The 22,042-nt window shown below is 42.7% G+C and overlaps 1 protein-coding gene across 1 annotated transcript in view; it reads right to left on the reverse strand.

Moving 5' to 3' along the window:
• LOC126094932 (transforming growth factor beta activator LRRC32-like) overlaps nucleotides 1-22,042 on the reverse strand; it is a 50,908-nt gene that overhangs the window by 14,038 nt on the left and 14,828 nt on the right. Inside the window, exon 2 of the mRNA XM_049909579.1 lies at nucleotides 35-296. Within this exon, the coding sequence (XP_049765536.1) occupies nucleotides 35-295 (261 nt within the window). The 5' untranslated portion in view covers nucleotide 296. The remainder of the gene's footprint in view (nucleotides 1-34; nucleotides 297-22,042) is intronic.

Genomic DNA, 22,042 nt, shown 5'->3' on the forward strand with positions numbered 1-22,042 from the left:
CTTCTAGCAGGTGACTTAAACTATGAGCAGCTACCTGTGATATGCGTCCGAATGAGAGGTCCAGAGAGATCAGGTGGGCGAAATGATGAAGCCGAGTACCATCTATAATTCTCCAGTCATTGTGCTGGCAGCGAAGAGTCGTTACATTTTTGCTGATGTACGAAGGGCACCAGCCAATGCAGACAGCCTCACTGCCATCACGTGAAAAGTTGCAGTTCACTGGAAACGTGGAGCTGGCAGCAGAAGCGACGAGGAAGACTAGCAGTGGCAGAGCGGTCCTCTGCGCAGCTAGCATCCTGCAACCACCATGCCCAGCAGCTACTTGTTATTCAATTCCATTATTTCAGCCATATAAATCCAATTGTAAAAACAAATAATAAAATAAAAAATAAAATAAAACTATCATGGTATCTCTCTCATATCATCAAACTATAAGATTCTGTCGACAGCTCTGCAAACTAGGACAGAAGAACAGTCACACCCACAGCCGGAGAGTATCAAGAAGGTTTCAGGAAGGGGCTGATCATGCGTCGAACAGATAATTGACCTCAAATTCATCCTTTCGTACCTGAAGCTTGTAATGCCACAACGAGGCATAGTCAAGGTGCAGCAGTTGAATAAGTGAACGCTCATGCCATCTATTGGATAGTTGCACAAACAAAAGCACAGGTGCTTCCGTCTGGCGGCAGTCAAATGAAATAGTGCTACGAGTAAGACAGTATCTGAATAGTGCTGTGCTCGGACGACGAAATAAAGAAGCGTTAAACAAGGATAATATTATTACATATAGTAAAATATTAATTTAATATTAGTTTATATTAGTATATATATATACACGTTGGCACGTGAATTTGGCAGTAGAGAGACATGTGTTCTGTTCAGATGCAGAACAGAGATTACGCGGCGCGAAAGTGACGGTTTAAGTATGGTACGGTTATGGTAATAATAACAGGAAAGACCAGAGACAGGAATATGGAGTGAGAGCAATGAGGACTAATAGAGGTAGAAGAGGTGGAAGAGGTTTTGGTGGTAGAGGTAACTACAATGGTAGACCACAGTACCAGTCGGAATACGAAGAACCGCCACAGTAAAGGGCCGAACTGGAGCGGAATATGGGGGTAGGCCCCAACAACAGTATAATAGGAACCAACATTATCACCAAAATAAGAATTACAATAATAATAGGCAATATAACAGACAGAAAGTAAACTATTGCAATAAGAGTGAACAGAATGAATACCATGCTTGGTGTGAGAAAGATATGAAGCAATGGGGGAAGAGATAATGGGACTAAATTAAAATGGGTACAAGGTTTAACTGGATTTTGTAGAAAAAAGGAACTAGATACACATTACAAGCCAAGGAAAGCCTGTCAAGTAGCCATAGATGATACCTTGCCAACAAATGAACATAATAGCATAACTAATATTAAAGAAGTTAAAGAAGGGATACCCAAAAGGGAAAAGGTTGGTACTTGCAGAAATATAGGAAAGATTATCAATGGTAGTACTGGAAAAGAAGTAGGAAGTGTAGTTATTGAGAGTAAGTCTCTTAATAATACTAGTGGTGAGGAAGGATATGATCACTGGGTAAATGACTTACATGGGTTAGGTACAGGATTAATAGAGTATGAGAGGGAGCTAGGAGAGGATACTCATAGTAGATACGAGAAAGTTGAAGGAAGGGGTAGAATTGAAATAGAGGAGAATATTGAAGATATTCCCGAAATATGTAGTGAAACGGAGGAGGAATCAATAAGTAGTACCAGTAGTCACAGTGATGAGGAAACTAGTAATGACGAGAGTGATGAAGAGATAATGGAAAGGGGTGCTACTACTGTGTAGTGTGAGTACACAGATGGAGCATAATTTGCAAGGAGAGTGTTTCAAAGGAAATAATTCAAAGAGTGGCCAGGAAGTAACAGCTTAGTAGACATGGGTAATGAAATCATTAGTGTAGAGGGACAAGTATTTAATGGTAAATGTGATATGGTGATAGTAGGTGAACCTAGTCGAGAACATGAGAGGTTATATGGAAGAGCAGAACTAAGTGAAAGAGAGTATCCCACCCGTGCTGAAAGGGAAACACAAGTTTACCTTGTCAAAAGAGGCAATTGTAGGGATCATTACCAAGAGGATGAAAGTGTGATAGGTGATAATGAAAATTCCTCAATAAAAATGCGTCAAAACACATTAGGAGAGACAAACAGAAAAACACCCCAGAGAGAGTTTGTCACAGAGAGGGAAAAGGAACCACCTGATAAGTATAGTGATAAGTTAGTGCAAGGAATGTTGGCAGATTGGACTAGTGAGGCAATTGAACATGATCTGCTAAGAGAAGAGGAAGATGAGTCATCAATTAGGTTAGGCCAACCCTTAATATGTGTACAGTTGTATGACGTAAGTGATATGCATTATTAGATACAGGTCGTGAGATACATCGTATTTCTGAGTCCTTGTGGAAACATATTAGTAGTAAATACGAGATTCCAGAAATGTCTGTGTCTGGACTCAAGATAGTAGGTGCCACAGGGAAGTAAACCTGTCAAGAAACAAGTGTATTTGTCTTTCAAAATGGGCAATTGTAAGATGGAAAGAGTGTTTTTAGTTATTCCTAATTTAAGTATAAATATGATTATAGGTTCAGATTGGATGATGGAAAATCAAGTAATAATTAATTGTGACCAAAGCCTGATGCTGTTTAAATATTTGCGTACAGAACATACAGTGAATTTTGCAGGACAGTGGTAGATGAGAGGGAACCATTAGGTTGTTTCAAAATAGTAGAAGGGTCAGTAGTGGAACGTTGTAAAGAAGGGAGGAAGGAAATGTTGGTGAAAGTGAGAATCTATGGTTAGACAAGAATAGGGTGTTCCATTAGAAGGTGAGTGAAGTGGACGGTATTGATGAACAACAAAAGGATGAGCTGTTTAATCTGTTAGTAGAAATCGAACAGGTGTTTTCTGAGGAACCAGGAAGAGTAATCGATTTTGAATGTAGGTTAAATATTAAACCTCATGAACCATTTTATAGAAGACCATTTGATATAGCTATAGCAAAGAGGAAGGCAGTAGCCGCTGAATTGGACAGGATGGAAAGCCTCGGAGTAATAGAAAGAAGTAATAGCAATTATAATAATCCGATTATGTGTGTACAGATAAAGGATGGTGGAATTAGAGTTGTACTGGATGCTGGAAACTAAATTCAATAACAGGAAGAGAGTGTGACAAACGAGACAGTATAGATGATATAATACAAAATTTTAATGGGACTAAATACTTAAGTAGCCTCGATTTAACAGCGGGATATTGGCAAATAGGCCGGGCAAAGGAGCATAGAAAATATACAGCTTTCTTATTTGGAGGAAAATGTTACCAATATTGCGTGGTACCATTTGGTCTGAATATTTCAGTATCCATATTTATATAGTATATACACTCCTGGAAATGGAAAAAAGAACACATTGACACCGGTGTGTCAGACCCACCATACTTGCTCCGGACACTGCGAGAGGACTGTACAAGCAATGATCACACGCACGGCACAGCGGACACACCAGGAACCGCGGTGTTGGCCGTCGAATGGCGCTAGCTGCGCAGCATTTGTGCACCGCCGCCGTCAGTGTCAGCCAGTTTGCCGTGGCATACGGAGCTCCATCGCAGTCTTTAACACTGGTAGCATGCCGCGACAGCGTGGACGTGAACCGTATGTGCAGTTGACGGACTTTGAGCGAGGGCGTATAGTGGGCATACGGGAGGCCGGGTGGACGTACCGCCGAATTGCTCAACACGTGGGGCGTGAGGTCTCCACAGTACATCGATGTTGTCGCCAGTGGTCGGCGGAAGGTGCACGTGCCCGTCGACCTGGGACCGGACCGCAGCGACGCACGGATGCACGCCAAGACCGTAGGATCCTACGCAGTGCCGTAGGGGACCGCACCGCCACTTCCCAGCAAATTAGGGACACTGTTGCTCCTGGGGTATCGGCGAGGACCATTCGCAACCGTCTCCATGAAGCTGGGCTACGGTCCCGCCACACCGTTAGGCCATCTTCCGCTCACGCCACAACATCGTGCAGCCCGCCTCCAGTGGTGTCGCGACAGGCGTGAATGGAGGGACGAATGGAGACGTGTCGTCTTCAGCGATGAGAGTCGCTTCTGCCTTGGTGCCAATGATGGTCGTATGCGTGTTTGGCGCCGTGCAGGTGAGCGCCACAATCAGGACTACATACGACCGAGGCACACAGGGCCAACACCCGGCATCATGGTGTGGGGAGCGATCTCCTACACTGGCCGTACACCACTGGTGATCGTCGAGGGGACACTGAATAGTGCACGGTACATCCAAACCGTCATCGAACCCATCGTTCTACCATTCCTAGACCGGCAAGGGAACTTGCTGTTCCAACAGGACAATGCACGTCCGCATGTATCCCGTGCCACCCAACGTGCTCTAGAAGGTGTAAGTCAACTACCCTGGCCAGCAAGATCTCCGGATCTGTCCCCAATTGAGCATGTTTGGGACTGGATGAAGCGTCGTCTCACGTGGTCTGCACGTCCAGCACGAATGCTGGTCCAACTGAGGCGCCAGGTGGAAATGGCATGGCAAGCCGTTCCACAGGACTACATCCAGCATCTCTACGATCGTCTCCATGGGAGAATAGCAGCCTGCATTGCTGCGAAAGGTGGATCTACACTGTACTAGTGCCGACATTGTGCATGCTCTGTTGCCTGTGTCTATGTGCCTGTGGTTCTGTCAGTGTGATCATGTGATGCATCTGACCCCAGGAATGTGTCAATAAAGTTTCCCCTTCCTGGGACAATGAATTCACGGTGTTCTTATTTCAATTTCCAGGAGTGTATTTTATCCCGCACGGCACCTGAGCAATGCTCACGACACATTGAAAGGCAAGTGCCAGTCGTGACGAGAACAGCGCCCTCTGTAGCTGTGGGTGCGTTATGTACGCGCTAATTGAAGTCTAACGTGTGCGAATTGTTGGTGCTGGTGTGTTAGCGAAAATGTTAGGAGTTTCAAGAAGCATTGTATTGAAGATTTATACCGCATACAGCAAAAGTGGAAAAACACCATCCACTAAATCATAACTTGGATCGTAGATCGCACCTGCAAAGTACTCAGAAAACGCAGTATTGATGCAGTGGTTAAACCAACAAGAAAGGTGCGTGAATATTTCTGAGGGTGAAGAGATACTCCATTTCGGCAGCTGCACGATCGTACAGTGTGAGCCATGCTCCGAGAGCGCATCCATCACATGCGACGCGGCTGGCCGTTGTATACCGTTATGTTAGTAGAAAATTTTCCTCAGTAATACCTCTACATCTACATACATGTCAGACCTGAGTTTCTCCTGCCGGATACAACTTTCAAATAACTTCTGGGAATTCAGCCAGGTAACACTTTCAGCGACTGCTGAAAGTGTTACCTGGCTTAATTACCGGAAGTTATTTGAAAATCTACATACGAGGGCAGTTCAATAAGTAATGCAACACATTTTTTTTCTGAAACAGGGGTTGTTTTATTCAGCATTGAAATACACCAGGTTATTCCCCAATCTTTTAGCTACACAACACTATTTTTCAACGTAATCTCCATTCAATGCTACGGCCTTACGCCACCTTGAAATGAGGGCCTGTGTGCCTGCACGGTACCATTCCACTGGTCGATGTCGGAGCCAACGTCGTACTGCATCAATAACTTCTTCATCATCCGCGTAGTGCCTCCCACGGATTGCGTCCTTCATTGGGCCAAACATATGGAAATCCGACGGTGCGAGATCGGGGCTGTGGAGTGCATGAGGAAGAACAGTCCACTGAAGTTTTGTGAGCTCCTTTCGGGTGCGAAGACTTGTGTGAGGTCTTGCGTTGTCACGAAGAAGGAGAAGTTCGTTCAGATTTTTGTGCCTACGAACACGCTGAAGTCGTTTCTTCAATTTCTGAAGAGTAGCACAATACACTTCAGAGTTGATCGTTTGACCATGGGGAAGGACATCGAACAGAATAACCCCTTCAGCGTCCCAGAAGACTGTAACCATGACTTTACCGGCTGAGGGTATGGCTTTAAACTATTTCTTGGTAGGGGAGTGGGTGTGGCGCCACTCCATTGATTGCCGTTTTGTTTCAGGTTCGAAGTGATGAACCCATGTTTCATCGCCTGTAACAATCTTTGACAAGAAATTGTCACCCTCAGCCACATGAGGAGCAAGCAATCCCGCACAGATGGTTCTCCTTTGCTCTTTATGGTGTTCGGTTAGACAACGAGGGACCCAGCGGGAACAAACCTTTGAATATCCCAACTGGTGAACAATTGTGACAGCACTACCAACAGAGATGTCAAGTTGAGCACTGAGTTGTTTGATGGTGATCCGTCGATCATCTCGAACGAGTGTGTTCGCACGCTCCGCCATTGCAGGAGTCACAGCTGTGCACGGCCGGCCCGCACGCGGGAGATCAGACAGTCTTGCTTGACCTTGCGGCGATGATGACACACGCTTTGCCCAACGACTCACTGTGCTTTTGTCCACTGCCAGATCACCGTAGACATTCTGCAAGCGCCTATGAATATCTGAGATGCCCTGGTTTTCTGCCAAAAGAAACTCGATCACTGCCCATTGTTTGCAACGCGCATCCGTTACAGACGCCATTTTAACAGCTCCGTACAGCGCTGCCACCTGTCGGAAGTCAATGAAACTATACGAGACGAAGCGGGAATGTTTGAAAATATTCCACAAGAAACTTCCGGTTTTTTCAACCAAAATTGGCCGAGAAAAAAAATGTGTTGCATTACTTATTGAACTGCCCTCGTACATACTCCGCAATCCACCATACGGTGCGTGGCAGAGTGTACCTCGTACCACAACTAGCATCTTCTCTCTGTGTTCCACTCCCAAACAGAACAAGGGAAAAATGACTGCCTATATGCCTCTGTACGAGCCCTAATCTCTCTTATCTTATCTTTGTGATCTTTCCGCGAAATATAAGTTGGCGGCAGCAAAATTGTACTGCATTCAGCCTCAAATGCTGGTTCGCTAAATTTCCTCAGTAGCGATCCGCGAAAAGAACGCCTCCTTTCCTCCAGAGACTCCCACCCGAGTTCCTGAAGCATTTCCGTAACACTCACGTGATGATGATCAAACCTACCAGTAACAAATCTAGCAGCCCGCCTCTCAATTGCTTCTATGCTCTCCCTGAATCCGACCTGATAGGGATGCCAAACGCTCGAGCAGTACTCAAGAATAGGTCGTATTTGTGTTTTATAAGCGATCTCCTTTACAGAAACAAATCGTGAACGATGTAAGCGGTGTGAACAGCGGCCCCGTCGTCTTGGAACACGGAATCACCGTCGAGAGAAGCATTCTACCAAGAGATGGACCTGATTATCCAAACTGGTCACATAGTCCTTGCCATTAATGCGACATTGCAGAGAACCCGTGGAGTCCATGCAACACCATGATATAGTGAAATGATAATTAAATCAATACTCTAAGCTGTCCAGAGGTGTTGATAAACATCAACGGAGACAGTTGAAAATGTGTACCCCGACCGAGACTCGAACCCGGGACCTCCTGCTTACGTGGAAGTCGCTCTATCCATTTGAGCCACCAAGGGCACTAAATTGTGTCACGTTTGGAGCAAGACCGATACTTGAACGTCTCGAACCATGGAAGTAGATTTTGCAGTATCAGTTAACAGACAAAAAAATGGTTCAAATGGCTCTGCGCACTATAGGACTTAAATTCTGAGGTCATCAGTCCCCTAACTAACCTAAGGACATCACACACATCCATGCCCGTAGCGGTCACGCGGTTCCACACTGTAGCGCCTAGAACTGCTCGGCCACTCTGGCCGGCCAGTTAACAGACAGAAGAACAAATTCGATACATTGCTAAAGGAGAGAGTAGCTTTCCTATCTTCAGACATGAAACATACTCTTAGCCTGACAGAATTTGTCTAAGAATGAATGCATTCCGAGTGCATTCCAAAGAAGGAAACTATGTGGTTGCACCTTCTCGAACACGAATGAAAGACATTGTTGCTAACGTCGAAGCTGAAATGCATTTATTACCTAAACCAGCTGCAGAAAGCATGCACGCATAGAATCATCCAGGATATTGCTTACGACCAAACCACGTTGTAGTAGTTCGATGGAAGTTGAAACGAAAGATGTCCGAGATTTAAAAGTCTGATAAAGACATTCTAATTGTCCCAGCAGGTAAAGGCCATGCTACAGCGGTAATGAAGAAAGAATACTAATCAGAAACCATTTCTCACAACCAGTTCCGAAGTGAATTCTGAGTCCGAACTGTTGCGGAGAAAGGTACTGTGAATGCAGGTCGATCAGACAACGCAAGCGTCACATAGTACGATATGTAATGCAGAGGTAGTGACATATTTTGCAAATGTAACGACGAATGAAAACCTAATTGGGTACCGTCAGTTTCAAGTTTTCGTGCGTGATAAGGAACCTGTGCAGCCCATTGAATTCACTGAAACTTTTAGAGCACCAGTGCCTAATTCACGGACTGAGCCACAAAAATCTGTACTTGGATGCAGCCACGGAGAAGGATCAGTAATGACAATGAGTGTTCCTGATTATTATGATAGTTACGATGATTTTGAACGAGTGTTCCTTCTTAAGTACTGGTCAGATGCTCGTCAAGAAAGATTAACGAAAGAGGTTTTTAACATGAAACCTCTTCAATCAAAAAGGGAAACCTTAGAAAATATTTCGACAAGTACCTGAACACACAAAATATTGGGAGAACGCCATGTCACAGCCAGATGTCATCCGAATATTGAAGGCCAAACTGCCGATGCTTATTAGAGAAAAATTAATTAACACGACAGAATCGAATATTGAGACATTCACGTCAGTATTAGATTTCATTTACCTGATCAATGAAGATGCCTAGCAAATTATCGAAGTGATACAAACCGTAGTTGTCCTAATCGTAATGAAAGGCACAAAAATTGTGTGGATAATAAATAATTGTAATAGTAGTAGCAGTAAAGGGTACAGTTATTCTGATAGGCGTAAACAGAGAAAACTGAACTATTGTTCGACTAATCATTCGCAAAACTAACTTCGACCACGTCTAACTTTGAATGATTTGTCAGAGAATCGGAGAGCGGTGCTCAAAACGAAATCAGTCTAATTTGGTATGGGGCAGGGGAGCTCAAAACGAAATCAGTCTAATCAGGTATGACAACGGACAAGATATATGAGAGGAATTATGTTCTGGTAACGTAGGTTGTAAGAGGCAGCCTAAGGCAATGCCTCAGTCAGCGACATATACTGTAACGATAAGTATTACTGTAATGGTTGTAATGGTTACAACTGACACAGGTGCTGCATGGATTGTATGAAAGATAATCTCAGATAATGGAGGTTCTTGCTTTGCCACTCAGCAATTTCAGGATTCTGAGAGCCTTTGGCACGCAGTCCCAAAATATTAATTAGCAGCGTCGCATGCCATTGTAGCAATAATGAGTATATTTTAAATGCAAAAATGTTAATTGTGGACTTCCTATTTGGATTTCATTTTCTCCGCGAGAACAAGACAACAATAAGCCCGTCCATGGGAAAGTTTCTTGTTTACGATTGCTGGGCAAGAGTTGGCAGTTAACTCTCTGAAGACAGACTTAGGCCATGGAAAATACTGTCAGGAAATTAGAATTAGATTGATAGGGAGAGAGATGGAGCATGTATACCTGTAGCATTCTTGAATCAGTTATGAACTCAACATTGAGTAAAAGATTGAGATCAAGATATCTGAGTGACAGAGTTTTACTAAAGACCAATTTGGTTAGTGTTTTTTTTTTTTTTTTTTTTTTTTTTGAATTCATAAAAGTTTTTAAACAAAACTCAGAATGATCGAAGGATATTCTTCTCATCCAAATGTCATGCCACATGAACCAAATTATTTGCCGTCGTACCCCATTCCGTGGCCAAAGTGTGCTGCTGTTTCAAAAGCAATTAAGAAGATGCTAGAAAGTCAGGTTATTGAACCATCGCTGAGCAAAAGCTGGGGCTAATGTACGGTTGGTGGTGGATACAAGAGCAATCAATAAGATTATCATTCCAGTGAAAGAATCAATGACACTTTGGTCAACTCACAATATCTGTATCATCCTAACATGTCATAGTATTGTTCCTTAGCTCGGATGCTTTGTCCATTGACCTGGGGTTTTCCTTCTTCAGATTAGAAACACAGATGGGGAACCTACCATTCTCCTTAACAATTTACCACAGTCTGACAACGCTGGTGAAACTTTACTATTCTGCAACTAGAAAAATCCCGAGGTTTTGAGGCAAAGAACTCGTCGAGATGTGATCGGAGCGCATTTGCACCCGGAATAGAAGTTTCTTGAAGGTTGTTTGATAGGGAGTGGAAAAGGTGAAAAACTGAGGGCGCAAGGTCAGGCGAATAAGAAGGGTGCGGAATGACTTCCTAACCCAACTCCCGTACAATGTTTTTTGCTAGTTTAGCATAATGAGGGTGGGCGTTATCGTGGAGTTGCATCACTTTACACAGTTTTCCTGGTGGTTGTTGTCGGGTTCCGTCTGCGAGATGTCTCAGTTGTTGACAGTGAACGTCAGCAGTCATGGTTACACCTCAGGGAAGCAATTCGTAGTACACCATACCGTCGTTATTCCAGCACATGCATAAAATAATCTTTTGAGAGTTTGTCTGAGACTGAGGAATATGATAGTCAAAATAATGAATTCGAAGTTTATTAATGAATGATGGTACGTACTGACAGTGTTACTTCCATCTGTGTAGAAACGTGGGATGTCTACAAGATAATTATCCCAGATAGGGGACATAAGAAAGGTAGTTAGTGATAAGCCCGACGGAGATGGTAAGTAATCATTATGTGGCGCATAATGGTGTACTGTTTTATCGCCATAATGCATGGAACAGTGACTGGTGTGTTTTCATTCCAGAAGGAAGCCAAGCAGACGTAATCTGGTGCACCCATAGGATTTGGCTAAAGGCGCCGCAAAAATTATTGAATATACGAAGGAAAATACAGCAATTGGTACGCAAACGTTTGATATGTCAAAAGGAAAAACCTTCAAACCGAGACTCAATGGGAAAATTAAACCCTATTTTTGTCGAGAAACGTCGACAGGTCGAACGCGACAGGCGTTTGTGAACACTCTCCTATTGCACGTACAAACGCCCAATGCGTCATTACAGTCTATAGGTTGTTTTCGAATATGCCTTGAAGAGAGCAACCGGCACCCAGTAATCCGACGATTATTAGAAATTAAATTCCTCAAGTCAGCAATTCGAATGACAACGCATAAAATTTCACGAGCAGATATGGAAGCAAATTTTGGAGATTCATGGTATCAAACAGAGACTCATATCACGCTATCATTCTGAAACGAATCCCATACAGGTATTCTTCGATTTCAATAGGATCATGCACATTTACTTGTCAAGTAAAGAAACTGCATAGACGGATTATTTGCTGTTGTTCCAGGATGTTTTTCATAACTTAACCCATATCTCGACCCAGTGCACTGTCTATGAGCTAGTTTTTGGCAGGAAGAACAATGAATGTGTTAATAAGCCAGGACTGCAAGAGAAATGACCTCTTTCGCAACAACAGAGAAGAGAAACTCTTACTTTGACACCAGTTCGAAGAGAGTACAAGACTTTGAGGCAGGGGAAAAAAAAATCCTTGTACGAAGCCACACTGAGTCTTCTACGTTAGCTGAAAGCAAAAAGAAGTAGCAGTTGCTGTATTCTGGCCCCTATGTCGTTACTGACGTACCTCACGTTATCATGCGTCTTTTGTCATATCCTGACACGCAACGCATGAAAGTAATGTATGCTCAAAAGGAACTCGAAAAATATTGTGAGCAAATACACTTACGAGAAGTAAAATGCTTTTGTAAAAATGAACATAAGTTTGTTTGGATGTAATCTGGTATATTTAGGAATTGTCTGTTCTTGAAAGAATTTGTTAGGTTTCATGATTGATAAGCCAGTCTTTTCTTTGCATTACTAAGGTCTGTCTAAAAGTGACAGCCTTCGTTATCCAATAAACTGAATTTAGCTGTGGGAGCATATTGATTAGTTACAAGCAGGTTGTAGATGCATTTAGTTGCTTGCTCGGTAATGAAGGAAAATTAAAATTAAATTCAATTTCTAAATACATTTGTCATGGACGTATGTGGCAAAGTACCACAAATGACATAAATAATTGAGGTATACTGTATTTTTGTGGAAATGATTATTACTAAGCAGTGAATTTACTGCAAATGAATAGATTAACAAATATCGAATCACACTCGATTGTGAGTTATCTATCCTTCATTCGTTCACCGATGACATTTTTCTCTTTCGGCTCCATCAGTACATATTTTTTCCTTTCTATTGAAGTCGGATAGACTTTGCCATCTTGATACAAGGACAGATTTCTCTGAAACGGTACAAATTATTCATATTACTGGAAATATCCTTGACTGAAAACTAGAATAGAACTAACGGTTTTAGACAAGGGTGGGGATCATTCACATAAAAGCAAGAGCGTAGAAACGATACGTAATCTTATAACGATCTAGTTCAGAAATGTATGAGATGGTGGTCTTTGGAAAACATGTCTTCTATAAAGACAGTTTGTGTGAATGGTAAAGGTTATGCGCAATTAATGCAGTCATATGGGCTTAGTGGTAATATAGACAGCCACGTTAATTGTGAACCGTGGGTGTCAAGGATGAAGTGAAGATGGCAGCTTACAGACAATAAAATGGTTCAAATGACTCTGAGCACTATGGGACCTAACATCCATGGTCATCAGTCCCCTAGAACTTAGAACTAATTAAACCAAGGACAGCACGCAACACCCAGTCATCACGAGGCAGAGAAAATCCCTGACCCCGCCGGGAATCGAACCCGGGAACCCGGGCGTGGGAAGCGAGAACGCTACCGCACGACCACGAGCTGCGGACTACAGACAATAATATGTGTCGATAGTTATTTAACTGATGTGTTGGCTGATATGTAACGGACAATTCTAAAGTGAATCTATTAGTGGCACTAATAACGGACACCCGCTGTAGTGTCTATCGTAGAACAATAATATGTCCTGTTAATGGTACGCAGTTAACGTCAAATTAGAACTGGACTCCGGTGACGTCTAACAGACGGCATTGCTACTGACAAGTGTGGGTTATTAGTTTACCGGTCTGCCGAGGGGCAATAACAGGACTACCAATCTCAAATGCATGGTAGCTAATTAGTCCATGTAGTGACCGTACAGTTACTGGACTTGAAGGAGCAGTGAAAACTAGCAAAGAAGGACAAAACTGACCCAACTGATCCCCAGGATATGAGTAAACTATAACGTACCCGATTTCAGAAATTAGTAAAGGATATTGCATCTCTTTTACTCATTTCTGAAATCGGGTACGGGATATTGCATTACCTCCCCATGAACCATGGACCTTGCCGTTGGTGGGGAGGCTTGCGTGCCTCAGCGATACAGATAGCTGTACCGTAGGTGCAACCACAATGGAGGGGTATCTGTTGAGAGGCCAGACAAACGTGTGGTTCCTGAAGAGGGGCAGCAGCCTTTTCAGTAGTTGCAAGGGCAACAGTCTGGATGATTGACTGATCTGGCCTTGTAACAATAACCAAAACGGCCTTGCTGTGCTGGTACTGCGAACGGCTGAAAGCAAGGGGAAACTACGGCCGTAATTTTTCCCGAGGGCATGCAGCTTTACTGTATGGTTAAATGATGATGACGTCCTCTTGGGTAAAATATTCCGGAGGTAAAATAGTCCCCCATTCGGATCTCCGGGCGGGGACTACTCAAGAGGATGTCGTTATCAGGAGAAAGAAAACTGGCGTTCTACGGATCGGAGCGTAGAATGTCAGATCCCTTAATCGGGCAGGTAGGTTAGAAAATTTAAAAAGGGAAATGGATAGGTTAAAGTTAGATATAGTGGGAGATAGTGAAGTTCGGTGGCAGGAGGAACAAGACTTTTGGTCAGGTGAATACAGGGTTATAAACACAAAATCAAATAGGGGTACTGCAGGAGTAGGTTTAATAATGAATAGGAAAATAGGAATGCGGGTAAGCTACTACAAACAGCATGGTGAACGCATTATTGTGGCCAAGATAGATACGAAGCCCACACCTACTACAGTAGTACAAGTTTATATGCCAAATAGCTCTGCAGATGACGAAGAAATTGAAGAAATGTATGATGAAATAAAAGAAATTATTCAGATAGTGAAGGGAGACGAAAATTTAATAGTCATGGGTGACTGGAATTCGAGTGTAGGAAAAGGGAGAGAAGGAAACGTAGTAGGTGAATATGGATTGGGGCTAAGAAATGAAAGAGGAAGCCGCCTGATAGAATTTTGCACAGAGCACAACTTAATCATAGCTAACACTTGGTTTGAGAATCATGATAGAAGGTTGTATACATGGAAGAAGCCTGGAGATACTAAACGGTATCAGATACATTATATAATGGTAAGACAGAGATTTAGGAACCAGGTTTTAAATTGTAAGACATTTCCAGGGGCAGATGTGGACTCTGACCACAATCTATTGGTTATGACCTGTAGATTAAAACTGAAGAAACTGCACAAAGGTTGGAATTTAAGGAGATGGGACCTGGATAAACTGAAAGAACCAGAGGTTGTACAGAGTTTCAGAGAGAGCATTAGGGAACAATTGACAGGAATGGGGGAAACAAATATAGTAGAAGAAGAATGGGTAGCTTTGAGGGTGAAGTAGTGAAGGCAGCAGAGGATCAAGTAGGTAAAAAGACGAGGGCTAGTAGAAATCCTTGGGTAATAGAAGAAATATTGAATTTAATTGATGAAAGGAGAAAATATAAAAATGCAGTAAATGAAGCAGGCAAAAAGGAATACAAACGACTCAAAAATGAGATCGCAGGAAGTGCAAAATGGCTAAGCAGGGATGGCTAGAGGACAAATGTAAGGATGTAGAGGCTTATCTCACTAGGGGTAAGATAGATGCTGCCTACAGGAAAATTAAAGAGACCTTTGGAGATAAGAGAACCACTTGTATGAACATCAAGAGCTCAGATGGAAACCCAGTTCTAAGCAAAGAAGGCCGGCCGAAGTGGCCGTGCGGTTAAAGGCGCTGCAGTCTGGAACCGCAAGACCGCTACGGTCGCAGGTTCGAATCCTGCCTCGGGCATGGATGTTTGTGATGTCCTTAGGTTAGTTAGGTTTATCTAGTTCTACGTTCTAGGGGACTAATGACCTCAGCAGTTGAGTCCCATAGTGCTCAGAGCCATTTGAACCATTTTTAAGCAAAGAAGGGAAAGCAGAAAGGTGGAAGGAGTATATAGAGGGTCTATACAAGGGCGATGCACTTGAGAACAATATTATGGAAATGGAAGAGGATGTAGATGAAGATGAAATGGGAGATACGATACTGCGTGAAGAGTTTGACAGAGCACTGAAAGACCTGAGTCGAAATAAGGCCCCCGGAGTAGACAACATTCCATTGGAACTACTGACATCCTTGGGAGAGCCAGTCCTGACAAAACTCTACCATCTGGTGAGCAAAATGTATGAAACAGGCGAAATACCCTCAGACTTCAAGAAGAATATAATAATTCCAATCCCAAAGAAAGCGGGTGTTGACAGATGTGAAAATTACCGAACAATCACTTAATAAGCCACAGCTGCAAAGTACTAACACGAATTCTTTACAGACGAATGGAAAAACTAGTAGAAGCCGACCTCGGGGAAGATCAGTTTGGATTCCGTAGAAATACTGGAACACGTGAGGCAATACTGACCTTACGACTTATCTTAGAAGAAAGATTAAGGAAAGACAAACCTACGTTTCTAGCATTTGTAGACTTAGAGAAAGCTTTTGACAATGTTGACTGGAATACTCTCTTTAAAATTCTAAAGGTGGCAGGTGTAAAATACAGGGAGCGCAAGGCTATATACAATTTGTACAGAAACCAGATGGCAGTTATAAGAGTCGAGGGACATGAAAGGGAAGCAGTGGTTGGGAAGGGAGTAAGACAGGGTTGTAGCCTCTCCCCGATGTTATTCAATCTGTATATTGAGCAAGGAGTAAAGGAAACAAAAGAAAAATTCGCAGAAGGTATTAAAATCCATGGAGAAGAAATAAAAATGTTGAGGTTCGCCGATGACATTGTAATTCTGTCAGAGACAGCGAAGGACTTGGAAGAGCAGTTGAAAGGAATGGATGGTGTCTTGAAGGGAGGTTATAAGATGAACATCAACAAAAGCAAAACAAGGATAGTGGAATGTAGTCGAATTTGGTCTGGTGATGCTGAGGGAATTAGATTAGGAAATGAGACACTTAAAGTAGTAAAGAAATTTTGCTATTTGGAGAGCAAAATAACTGATGACGGTCGAAGTAGAGAGGATATTAAATGTATACTGGCAATGGCAAGGAAAGCGTTTCTGAAGAAGAGAAATTTGTTAACATCGAGTATAGATTTAAGTGTCAGGAAGTCATTTCTGAAAGTATTTGTATGGAGTGTAGCCATGTATGGAAGTGAAACATGGACGGTAAATAGTTTGGACAAGAAGAGAATAGAAGCTTTTGAAATGTGGTGCTACAGAAGAATGCTGAAGATTAGATGGGTAGATCACATAACTAATGAGGAAGTATTGAATAGGATTGGGGAGAAGAGAAGTTTGTGGCACAACTTGACCAGAAGAAGGGATCGGTTTGTAGGACATGTTCTGAGGCGTCAAGGGATCACAAATTTAGTATTGGAGGGCAGTGTGGAGGGTAAAAATCATAGGGGGAGACCAAGAGATGAATATACTAAGCAGATTCAGAAGGATGTAGGTTGCAGTAGGTACTGGGAGATGAAGAAGCTTGCACAGGATAGAGTAGCATGGAGAGCTGCATCAAACCAGTCTCAGGACTGAAGACCACAACAACAACAACATATTGCATTAAGTCGAGATTATGAGTCGAAACTCCTCACTGTCAAAAGCAATGTATTAATCCATATGAAGTCTTCTATATTGGTAATAATTAATTAATTACGTTAATTTTGGAATTTGTCATATTCTTCGGCATCCGGTGAGGAGTGGCTTATATTGTAGAGCTACAGTTAGCTACACCTAAACGGCAGCAAGCAACCCCTGCCTAAAACTCAACCACTTGCTCCATCCGATCATCTCTACGAATACTAAAAATGTATCATGATAAACTTTGTTAGCAAATGATTACTACGAAAGATGAATGTTTGTATTTTAAGCGAAAAATGTAATCACCAACTGTGTACCTTACAGAGTTTTTGTAGAAATTTAGTTTGGTATGTTGATGAATGTAAACTGAAATTTTGCTCTTAAGCTATATTCTGTGAATCTGAAAAATTGCCACCAACTTGTATTTAAACCTGAATTCTGGCTCATATATCACTAATAGTAATGTTTTATTTAGGTAATCAATTGAACTTCGTGAAGGTTTTCAACAAAGAACTGACCAAACATTCAATTAATATTATCGTTCATTTACGAGAATGAGATTTTCACTCTGCAGTGGAGTGTGAGCTGATATGAATCTTCCTGGCAGATTAAAACTGTGTGCCGGACGGAAACTCGAACTCGGGACCTTTGACTTTCGCCGGCAAGTGCTCTATCATGTGAACTACCCAAGCACGACTGACAACCCATTAGCCACAGCTTGGGGGATGTTTGCAGAATGAGGTTTTCGCTCTGCAGCGAAGTGTGCGCTGGCAGATTAAAACTGTGTGCTAGACCAAGACTCGAACTCGGGAGCTTTGCCTTTCGGGAGAGAGTGATCTACCAACTGAGCTGCCCAAGCACGACTCACAGCTTTGCTTAATCCAGTACCTCGTCTTCTACCTTCCAAACTTCACAGAAGCTCTTCTGCGTTCGCTAAAGACAGACATTCATAATACATTATGGCCTGTACCAGACGAGGCGGGCGGAATATTCCACTTAGCCTTTCTGTTCGCAAAATAAGTAGTTGCTTAATTTTAGCTCTGGAGGTGTGGATTTTTTAAATAGAGAAGTAATATAATATAATAAAGTTATGTAATGAAGTCATGTGTTGTACTTTCCCAGATAGAAAGTTCTAATATTTGAATTCGGAGAGCATAAAATAGACCCTGAAGAAAAATTACCAACGCAGACACTAGGAAAAAAACAGCGAAAGGTTTTGCTGGCCACAGGACAATAGTAGTATCTGCTCCACCACAGTGTGAACAAATTGTTTTCAATTCACACATCCATTTATCTGTAATAACAAATAACTCCGAATATTTGAAAATAAAATAGAACAATAAAATCTGATGATACATCGTTTCATTTAAGGAACTGCATAAAACGGGTGAGTTGCGAATCGTTGCCGAGTCACTTAACAGCTGATAACATAATTCACGGAGAATACGAGACTCCTGAGAAATTATATGAATTTGCACACTTCATTGCTGGACCCAACGCTGAAAACCAACATTTATAACAGGAGATGGCATTCAATTTGTATTTTGTGGTAGGGTCTTATGGGACCAAACTGCTGAGGTCATCGATCCCTAAGTTTACGCACTAATGAAGCTAACTTAGACTATCTTGCGTTAAGGACAACACACACACCCATGTCCGAGAGAGGACTCAAACCTCCGAAGGGGGGAGCCGCGAGAACCGTGACAAGGCGCCCCAGACCACGCGGCTACCCCGCACGGCGAGATCGCATTCAAAATGACGTCACTGGCAGCGACACTATTTAAACTGGTAAAAAAGGTAGATGCAATACTGCGAAGGATTTAACCCTCGGATTAGCTATAAGGTCTTAAACAAATTCTAGGCGATTAATTACGATGCTGAACAGGCATGGGCATACAATAGGACATACACTACTGGCCATTAAAATTGCTACACCACGAAGATGACGTGCTACAGACGCGAAATTTAACCGACAGGAAGAAGATGCTGTGATATACAAATGATTACCTTTTCAGAAAATTCACACAAGGCTGGCGCCCGTGGCGACACCTACAACGTGCTGACATGAGGGAAGTTTCCAACCGATTTCTCATACACAAACAGCAGTTGACCGGCGTTGCCTGGTGAAATGTTGTTGTGATGCCTCGTGTAAAGAGGAGAAATGCCTACTATCACGTTTCCGAGTTTGATAAAGGTCGGATTGTAGCCTATCGCGATTGCGGTTTATCGTATCGCGACATTGCTGCTCGCGTTGATCGAGATCCAATGAATGTTAGCAGAATATGGAATCGGTGGGTTCAGGAGGGTAATACGGAACGCCGTACTGGATCCCAACGACCTCGTATCACTAGCAGTCGAGATGACAGGCATGTTATCCGCATGGCTGTAACGGATCGTGCAACCACGTCTCGATCCCTGAGTCAACAGATGGGGTCGTTTCCAAGACAACAACCATCTGCACGAACAGTTCGACGACGTTTGCAGAAGCATGGACTATCAGCTCGGAGACCATGGCTGCGGTTACCCTTGACGCTGCATCACAGACAGGAGTGCCTGCGATGGTGTACTCTACGACGAACCTGGGAGCACGAATGGCAAAACGTCATTTTTTCGGATGAATCCAGGTTCTGTTTACAGCATCATGATGGTCGCATCCGTGTTTGGCGACATCACGGTGAACGCACATTGGAAGTGTGTATTCGTCATCGCCATACTGGCGTATCACCCGGCGTGATGGTATGGGGTGCCACTGGTTACACGTCTCGGTCACGTCTTGTTCGCATTGACGGCACTTTGAACAGTGGACGTTATATTTCAGATGTGTTACGACCCGTGGCTCTACCCTTCTTTCTATCCCTGCGAAACCGCACATTTCAGCAGGATAATGCACGACTGCACGTTGCAGGTTCTGTATTTATTTATTTATTTATTTATTTCTTTATTTAACCTGATCAGATTAGGGCCATCAGGCCCTCTCTTACATCGGACCAGTGTTTCACACATGCAGCATTTCACACATCAGAGTTACATCATGAACATAGTTTAAATGAGAAAATTAGCTTACTCTAGTGACAATATGAATAAAGAGTAGTGACTAAGACCTAATAAAGTAAATGCGGAAGTATTTTTACAACAGTTGCTATACATACAGATTATGATAAAAGCAATAATAATAACAGTAAAACAAAAAATCAAATAATAATGATGAATATGACTAAGACCTAATAAAGTAAATGCTGGCAGTATTTTTACATCAGGTGCTATACATACAGATTATGGTGAAAGCAATAATAATAACAGTAAAAAAAATCAAATAATAATGACAAACATGAGAAAGAGTGGCAATAATAATGAAGGTTTGTGCAGATGTACATTAATATATTGGTGTGTAAAGTAGATGTTTACTAGTATAGCGAGTTTTGGGTAAGGGAGGTTTAAGGAGGGGGAGAGAGGGAAGTAATGAGGTGAAGTGCACTCATGTACAGAGGAAGGCATTACTGTTGCTTAAGTAGATACGTCATTAACTGTTTTTTGAAGCCGGTCACGTTTTTAAGTTCTCTAACATAACGAGGGAGGTTATTCCAGAGTCGGGTTCCCGCTACTGTAAAGGACTTGGAGAAGGTGACTGAGCGATGCAGTGGAACGGAGAGGATTTTATTATGATGGGAACGTGTGTTTCTGTCATGTTGTTCCGACAAGAGTGTTAGGGAAGAGGAGAGATATGAGGGACAGTGTACATTTATAAGGCAGTAGATGAGACAGAGTGTATGGAAATCTCTGCGTTTGTCTGCACGCAGCCAGGACAATTTTGCATATGCTGGTGAAATGTGATCAAAAAGTCGAACGTCACAGATATATCGGACGCAGGCATTCGTGACCAGTTCCAGACGTCGGGAATTTTCCTGAGAGAGGCCTTGTAGGATAATATCGCTGTAGTCAATGATTGGGAGTATAAGCGTTTGTACTAATTTCTTTTTCAGATCGAAAGGGAAGAGTTTTTTATATTTTTGTAGGACATGAAGGGATGCTGATGCTTTTTTGCACACTGCAGTTACGTGCTCTGTCCAATTTAGATTTTCATCAATTATTACTCCCAAACTCTTTGCTGATGGCGAGAAGTTAATATTTGTTCCATTTAGGATAAGAGGTGGTACGGATTCCCGATGTTTTGGGCTAATGAGCTTAGAGTGACCAACAAGTACCGCTTGGGTTTTAGATGGGTTTAGTTTTAGACCTATGTCCTGTGCCCAGTTTGACAGCGCATCGAGGTCAGTATTGAAATTTTCAATAGCTTTCTTGAGATTGCTTGGTTTCGCACTTAGATACAACTGAAGGTCATCAGCATACATATGGTATTTGCAATAGGTCAGGACCGATGACACATCATTGACATAAAGAGAGAAGAGTATAGGACCTAATACTGAGCCTTGGGGAACGCCTGACACTACCTGCCGCCATTGTGATTTTATATCCCCAGACAGGACGCGTTGCTGACGAGACATCATGTATGAGCGAAACCATTGCATTGCGCTTTGTGAGAAATTTAGACCGCTAAGTTTGGCTAGTAAGATGTCGAAGTCGACAGTATCAAATGCTTTGCTGAAATCTAAGAAGCAAATAATAGTCGCTTCTTGTCTGTCCATGGCAAGTTTCAGGTCATCTGTCACCTTTATCAGAGCGGATGTTGTGCTTCGATGTTTACGGAAACCTGATTGGTATTCGTCTAGTAGGTTGTTAGTAGTTAGGTAGTTGGTGAGCTGGTCATACGGACCTTTCTGGATACAGAAAATGTTCGACTGCTGCCCTGGCCAGCACATTCTCCAAATCTCTCACCAGCTGAAAAAGTCTGGTCAATGGTGGCCTAGCAACCGGCTCGTCACAATACGCCAGTCACTACTCTTGATGAACTGTGGTATCATGTTGAAGCTGCATTGGCAGCTGTACTTGTACATGCCATGCAAGCTCTGTTTGACTCAATGCTCAGGCGTATCAAGGCCGTTATTATGGCCAGAGGTGGTTGTTCTGGGTAGTGATTTCTCAGGATCTATGCACCCAAATTG

This window comes from Schistocerca cancellata, chromosome 8, assembly GCF_023864275.1.
Source record: "Schistocerca cancellata isolate TAMUIC-IGC-003103 chromosome 8, iqSchCanc2.1, whole genome shotgun sequence".
NCBI classification, from domain to species: Eukaryota; Metazoa; Arthropoda; class Insecta; order Orthoptera; family Acrididae; genus Schistocerca; species Schistocerca cancellata.